This window comes from Apteryx rowi, unplaced genomic scaffold (assembly GCF_003343035.1).
Source record: "Apteryx rowi isolate R43461 unplaced genomic scaffold, aptRow1 scaffold_270, whole genome shotgun sequence".
Taxonomy (NCBI): domain Eukaryota; kingdom Metazoa; phylum Chordata; class Aves; order Apterygiformes; family Apterygidae; genus Apteryx; species Apteryx rowi.
In genome coordinates, this window is record NW_020449086.1 from 1,200,876 (window position 1) to 1,208,375 (window position 7,500).

General features: G+C 43.6%; 1 protein-coding gene across 8 annotated transcripts in view; it reads left to right on the forward strand.

Annotated features, from left to right (window-relative positions):
* HNRNPD (heterogeneous nuclear ribonucleoprotein D) overlaps positions 1-7,500 on the forward strand; it is an 11,555-nt gene that overhangs the window by 661 nt on the left and 3,394 nt on the right. For 4 of the 8 annotated variants that reach the window (XR_003253941.1, XR_003253942.1, XR_003253943.1 and 1 more), the window contains exons 1-5: positions 1,351-1,386; positions 3,094-3,122; positions 4,609-4,777; positions 5,602-5,763; positions 6,915-7,046. Coding sequence is in view for 1 of the 8 variants with exons in the window: in XM_026068478.1 (XP_025924263.1) it covers positions 1,366-1,386; positions 3,094-3,122; positions 4,609-4,777; positions 5,602-5,763; positions 6,915-7,046 (513 nt within the window). In the remaining 7 variants the exon portion in view is untranslated. Of the gene's footprint in view, positions 1-11; positions 117-445; positions 574-1,350; positions 1,387-3,093; positions 3,123-4,208; positions 4,448-4,608; positions 4,778-5,601; positions 5,764-6,914; positions 7,047-7,500 lie in introns of those variants that run through there. The other 4 variants (XR_003253948.1, XR_003253944.1, XR_003253946.1 and 1 more) reach the window with 4 other exon arrangements.

Genomic DNA, 7,500 nt, shown 5'->3' on the forward strand with positions numbered 1-7,500 from the left:
GGGCTGGCGGCGGCGGCCGGCGCGGGGGGCGCCGACGGGAGCGGCGGTGGCGGCGGCGGCGGGATCGAGTCGGAGGGAGCCAAGATCGACGCGAGCAAGAACGAGGAGGACGAGGGGTGAGCGGCGGCGGCGCGGGGCGCCCTGCGGCTTTTGTCTCCTCGGCGCGTCCCGCGGGGACGGGCGGCCCCTCTGCCCGCTCCGCGCCCGCGGCGTTTGCTCCTCCCTGCGCGGCCGTTGGTGGCGCGGCCGTTGGCGGCGCGGCTCGCGACCCCGTTTGTTTACTTGGCGCCGCGGCGACGTCACGTACCGGGCCGGGCTGCGGGGGCGGCCCCTGCTCTGCCCCGGCGCCGCCGCGGTGCGCCGCTCGGCTCGGAGCTCCCCGCTCTGCTCTTTTTTTTTTTTTTTTTGATTGTTTTTTTTGGTGTATTTCGGAGTTCGGGCCGTGGTTACCGAAACCGAAATGCGCGGGGCTGGGGGCAGGCGCGGCGGCGGCCGGTGCCTGCCCGGAGCCAGCCCTGCCCGCCCGGCGCGGCCCGCTGTGGGGCTGTTGAGGCGCTCACCCCGGTGTGCTCCGTAGGTAGCTGGCGAGTCACGTAGGGGCTTTTGAGCGTAAAAACAAATTACGGAGCTAACGTGTTCCTGGTCAGACTGGTATCGAGTTTGTTGTTCAGCACTTCGGGGAACTGGCGGTAGGACTGCGCTCAGGTTTTGTTTTGGAATTACCAGGAGCTGTGCTGTCCCGGAGTGCAGAAAGATGCTGTCCAGAGGGGAGAGTTTCATGGCTGGGGCTCTTGTCAGCCTTACTCCCAGGACAGTTTACGGTGACTAGTCCGGAAGTGTAGATCTGCTCTGATGCATGCCCAACTGCAAAAAGTCTTTTGGGGATGTCGTTTCTTAAAAATTAACAACGCAATGTGTGTTGCACGTTAAAATACCATGTAATTTCATGTCGCTGCGTTCTAGTGATGCACTCTTTTTTAGTGTTGCCCTATGTTGGAAAAATAGGTGTGTCAGTTGCGCCTCAGTGAGGGGTGTGACGCAGCTTGACTTCTTTCTAGCCTAAACTGTGTCTGCGCTTCGAGTCCTAAGTAGAAGGAACCCATTTTTCTTGGCAATATAACTTTTGTTTCTCTGTGCTCCAGCTCACCATAGGTAGAAATGTGCTTGTCAGAAAGACTGATCTTATGGGACTTGCTGTGAGGACGATTGTTTTAGATAACTGCTGAAGTTAAAATTCACTGCAATGGCAGCTCTTCGTCTTCTGAAGATCTCTGCCGGGTGCTTGGCATGGGGCAGAGAATATCTTTCATGCAGTACATAAAAATCAGTTATAATAAATCTGGTGACAGGACAGACTGCTGCTGTATGCTGTCTCCTGTCTGGCTGGTAAGGAATTAATATTGCAGATGCGTTTTTGATCAAGGGAGAAAATAAAAGCAAAGAAGATTAGCTAGTTATGCCTGGATACATTTTCTTGCTGTTGTCTATTTGCAGTTGGGGTTCAGTATTTCCGAAATGCTGAGAAGATGAATGCTTTGACTGTACTTTGCAAAAATCCTGAGTTCCTTTCTGTTTTCATATTGGTTATTTGGTGGTCCTCCCTTGCTGCCAGTAGTCTTTTTAACTCCCTTTGTTTTTAGCATGTTAAACAAGGATTCCCTGCAGCCGAGCTTTACTGTTTGTGGCTGTTGGTACAGTCAGAAGTTGAAGAAGTCCTCTTTTCTTTTGTGTAAGGCTTCAGAGGGTGATTTGAAATAGATCTTCTCTCTGGGGAGATGCCCTCGTTGGTGGGCAGAGCAGGGAGAGGGGCTTGCCAGGTGAAGGTTGACTCTGTCCTGTGGAGACCTGCTGGGAAACCTTCCTGCTTTTGTAGTAACCTGTGATATTGCTGAGAGCAGGGAGACGGCAAGAACCTTTCTTGTTTGAAGAGTGTTTTGCTGGTGTTAGTGAAAACATCAAATAACTTTTGTTTGCTTTTGGCCTGTTCTTAATGGTTTTAAGTACCTTTGCAATTCTCATATTTGTTTTACCTTTTGCTCTTAAATACATACTTATTCAAGTATTTTCATTAGGAAATGCTTTTTTTCTTTTTTTCTTTTGAATCAACATAGCCTAGAAAAAGTTGTCATTGAGTGGTGCAGTGACATTGGGCACTGATTACATTGTAACATAAGTGATTTGTGGCTTAGTTTAGTCTTTTAGCTGATGATAGAGAGTTTTTTGACTTAGTGCATTTTATTGTTAATGCTATTTAAGAAATGAAGTATTTGGATAGCCCTCTTTGTAGTAGAGGGAAAACAGCACATCCTAAATAGTTGCTGAATGCCAGTGCTTTCACGTTTCCTTTGCAGTAGGAATCAGAGGCAGTCTTCAACAAAAACAAGTGCGCAAGTTCTCATAACCTCAGGTCTTCCTTGGTGTGAACTGTGGACTTCAGGAATCCATATGTTGGCAACTACTAGGAAGCTTCCTGATCAGCTTGGTGGAGGAAGGCTGAAGCTATTAATTGCAGTAGTGTGTATGTTCTGTTTAGGCAAGTCCATAGTTGGAAAGCTTTGCCAGTATGCTTCTGGTAAACTATTACGGCAAAATATATGTGGTCGTATGACATACCAGCCAAACTGTAGTTCGAGAAGTGTTTTTACAAAGTAAAATAGTTTACTATTTTACAAGTGTTAGATAGCACAGTGACATTGCACGTAAGTTGTTTGTGTGCTCACACTGTGTTGTAGCCTTGATCTGGCCTCAGTTTTGCAAAGTAGCAGTAGTCTTTTGCTTTGTTGCTGCGGTGGTAAGCTGCAGTAATCATGTTGTACTCGATCTGTGAATGCAGTTCCAGAGCAGCTATTGCACACTGGTAGAAAACTCTGCAGAAAACTGTCCATTTCAAATGTGTGTGCTGGGTCTGTTGTGCGTGTAGGGATACAAAGTAGGTCTTTGTGTGGTCAGGTGAATTGTTTGTTGATAACTGTAAAGCAGGTGTTAGATATATCACGCAGCAAGTGCACCTTCTGCAGTAACCACTAGAGTATCAGTATCTCCCATGTGTCATAAATATGATGCTGTCTTCTGTTTTTTTTTTTCTTTTTTCAGACAAAACAAAATCGGATTGAGTACTACTGGTAAATGCATGGATATAAAGCGTCTTTTGAATTACTAGCCCTACTAGTATGAGGCTGCTGTGTTACCAGCATGAACCAATTTTTTCCCGTTGGTCCTGAAAACAATAAGATGTCATGCTAGAACAGACTTTTGGCACTGTGCTGAGCAACGAGCTGGAGCTAATGGGAAAGATATATAACAGAATGGGGAATTGGTGCCCCTTCTGTGTGTGGTTTTTTTGTTTTTTTTTTTTTAAAACTTCTTGTAGAAATGGGTGAAGCTTCTGCACCCCCTCACCCATACAGAGGATAGATGTTTCAGAAGCCATATGTTCTTGTTCTCTTAAGGTTGCAACTAATTCARCAAAGCCCGGAATTAGTTCATATGTGCAGCTTTGATTTGAGAAAGTTTGGCATGTGAAGCCCAGTGYGATTAGTGCAGGAATATATAAGTAGAAAGTGAAGGAGTTTGAACCATGTTACTAAGGCTTCTCAGATTTTCCCRAAAGAATATGTACAATTGTGGAATAAGTTGGAACGGTTAAAATGGAGAAGGTTTATAGGAAGCATTCTTGAAGATCTTAATGGATCTTACTTTTTTGTTTTGAGCCTGTTGTAAAATCTTCCTTCTTGGTATTAGAAGAGATCATCTCAAAATGAGTCTTTTGAATGGGTGCATGACCCAGTGGTTGGATAACTAGGATTATTCCTTTCACGTGCTTGTTTGCTTGGCTTCAGGTTGATGCAAACCATGAAGTGTTCCCTTTTGAGGCACAGCCTTACTGATGTTATGGAATGGTCATGATTAAATTTCAAACTTCCAGGGTGCTCTTATAATTTAAAGTCATGGTTAGAGATAGTTACTGTACCAACTTCATCAACAACACTAGTCCTGTATACGGACAATTTTGGAACTTTTTGTGGTGTTTGTACTGGATTAGGCCAGGTTTGGGGGAGGAAAATTAGTTTTGAGCATCCTATACTCTACTATTTTTTTTATTTTTTATTTTTAAGCTGTTGTTACTCATGGGATTTATTTTGATTCCAGTTTGCTAGTACTAAGATACGTCCAATTCAGGCTAGTATGTAAATGCTCATCTGTAACTGCACTGCCTTATAACTCTACTCTGCCAGTGTCTGTTTCAAAAACAGCTGTGTGGGCGCTCTGCAGATAACTAAATAGATTTAAGCCTGTGAATCTGTAGTGGTGGGGATGCAAGGAAATAATACATATCTTGATATCGCTGTTTGTGGTTTCTTGGGCCAGCAAAATAGATAACTGCAGCAGAAGATGGTGCAACACTTTTGCATGCGTGTAAGCCCATATCTAATCTGGCCAGGATCATGTAAGTAACTTCTGGGAAAGTGCAGGCCTTGCTATGTGTGCGTGGAGTGTCGCTGATAAAACTTTGCTATTCCTTAGATTACGTAACTGAGCTCATAAGGCTCAACAGTACAGGCTTTTAGGGTAAGAAGCACTAACGGATTAACCATCTTGTCTTAACAGGAAAATGTTTATTGGCGGCCTTAGCTGGGACACTACAAAGAAAGATCTGAAGGACTATTTCTCTAAATTTGGTGAAGTCGTAGACTGCACTCTGAAGCTAGATCCCATCACTGGGCGATCAAGAGGCTTCGGCTTTGTACTCTTTAAAGAATCGGAGAGCGTAGATAAGGTAGTGTTACTGTAACTAATCAACGTGCTAAATTCTAGGCAGCAAAAATTCTAGGCAGATGCTTGTTTGTGTAGCTGTTTGTACATAATCTGCTAAAGGTGGTTTTGCCATGCAACAAACTTAAGATGATGCTTATTGAAAAGTCTTTTCTCTGTCTCCTTAACCACCTTACTCAAAATGCGGTGGCTAAGAGCATCAGCAGTTCCCAAAGGGTGGCCTTGGATACTTGCAAGGGAGTGTATAAGAACATTTTGGGACTTGCGTTCTCCAATAATTCTGTATATAGATATGTTAGCTGCCAGCGATTGTGAAAGATGGAATTTGCAAAGCCATCAGGCCTCTAAGGTCCAGAACTGGAACAGTGCACTGCTGGCCCTGGGACTAGTACTGGCTTTGATAGATTAGGGCTTTACCCAAGCAAAAATGAGCTATTAACCTAAAATGGTAGAAAGTTTTGCCTTCAGTGTTCCTTGGTGATATATAAGCCACATATAAAGCCCTCCTTTCTTTTTTGGAGGCTTGAGGAGGGGATCGTAGACTGTTTCCTTAGAAATGTTATGTCCATATTTCCTTGGCGTGACAGATGGTTCCAGATGATTCTTGAAAGGTTTTGGTAGACTGTCTACGTAGTCAGTGAGTAGTGATCAAAATGATAGGACTGTTTGGTTTCATGCAACAAATGATGAGTGTAATAAAAGTATTGAGATCATGCTTGGTTTTGTTAATGCTGTCAGTTTAAAGTAACTGGTCCTTACTTGAACACCAGCGAAATATTTAGCTTGAATTGCAGTTAAGATCCTGACACTTGTTTTAACTTTCCACAGGTCATGGACCAGAAAGAACACAAGCTAAATGGAAAAGTCATTGATCCTAAAAGAGCTAAAGCCATGAAAACAAAAGAACCTGTTAAGAAGATTTTTGTTGGAGGCTTATCTCCAGACACCCCTGAAGAGAAAATAAGGGAATATTTTGGAGGTTTTGGCGAGGTATGTGACAAAACTGAAATATCTGCTTCGATGTGTAGAACTTGTGCCTTCTTCATCCATTTAATAAGAAAGCCCTCATACTCAACCTGTACTGAAGCTACCATAAGCTTAATGGCCAATATAGCTCCATGTTATTAAGTATTCAGAAGTGTTTGTGAGCAGAGGCTTAATTAAAGGCTTTGATTTGCATCTGTTGGCAATATAAATTGGGTTAATGGAAAAAGGATTGATATATGTCAGAGATTCAGGAAGTGATTCATGGGATGCCTGATGGTCTTGACTGGGGTTTGGTGGGGGGCAGCCTTTCTGAGGATGCTGCTTTGTACAGCTGGGTGAGCTGCTCTTCAGCCACCCTAACTAACCTACCTGCTGGGGCATGGATTCAGACAGCTTGCATAAGTTCTGTGCAGCTGCGTATTGTCTCTGTGTCCCCAGGTTTTGTTGGTACGAATGAACTAGGCTAAACCTGTATGGGCTTGAAGTTGGCTGCTTTTGCTGTATTAGTTCACGGATGTTGTCAGTATCAGGTCCTGACAGCAGTTCAGTTGGCAGGGACCGATAACTGAATTCCCTGCCATCTTACTACCTTGCAGATGGTTTGCTTTGCCCTGAAGACTTTAACTGTCATTCAGTAAAGCTGAAATCCTGGGTACCGTATGTAGGGAAAACTTCCCTCTAATGTGTTTGCGGTCTGGGGTTTAAGTGACAAAAATTGGTCCTAACGTGTAGCTGTAGCAGCGTTATGGATAAATAGAACTCTGAACTTGCTCGAAGTTAAATCTGCTTAGTAGGAACTTTGAAAATTTAGGTCTGCTCAGGGTTTGAAATACCTAGTTACCTCAGTGTTAATCGAGCTAAAACTGAAAGTCAAACTGAGAATACTTGTCCAGCACAGTTAAACCATGGTTTATGAACCCTGTTTTGTAAGAGTTCCTGAGTGGGAAAACAGTGGTATGCGTTTGAGGAAAAAGATCTTTTGCACAATAGGAACATGGCTTCTAGTGATGTCAATGAGTGTAAAGCCCTATGAAGCAAGCGCATTATCGTATTCAAGTTTCAGTAAGTTCAGTTAAGTGATTTGAGCTGCTAAAATAACATGTCAAAACACCATGAATGGCAAGATAATAGATAAAATAACTGTCTTCTGCCAGGTCGAATCTATAGAGCTCCCCATGGACAACAAAACTAACAAAAGGCGTGGATTCTGCTTCATTACTTTCAAGGAGGAGGAACCAGTGAAGAAAATAATGGAGAAGAAATACCATAATGTTGGACTTAGTAAAGTATGTGGAGTTTTTTTCTAGAGGAACCTAACACTGATAATAGAGCAAATTACATTCCCAGTTACATGTGTTTTGGGATAATAGTCTGAAAATATCTGTAAGCATTATTTCTGTGATGTAAGCACGAAACTTCTGAAGCTTTGACATAGGTGCTAGGAATGTGATCCTACTGTGATCCTAACTTTTGGACTGAGAGGGTTTTCAGTGAGGTTTACACAGCCCTTGTGAGGAGAGGGCTGGGCAGCAGCCTATTTGTTCATGCTGAAGCTCCCACGTTCCCTTGCTGTTTGGACCGAGTGCTGCATCACTCCTCCGCTGTATGAGGCTTCACCCCATTTTTCAGGTAGCTGGATCATTCTGCAGTGTTGCACATGGAAATATGTTGTTGTTTTAAGCAAAATGTAACTTTTTCTTGGAGCCCTTCCAAAACTGGAATGAGCCTGGAAGTTAGGCT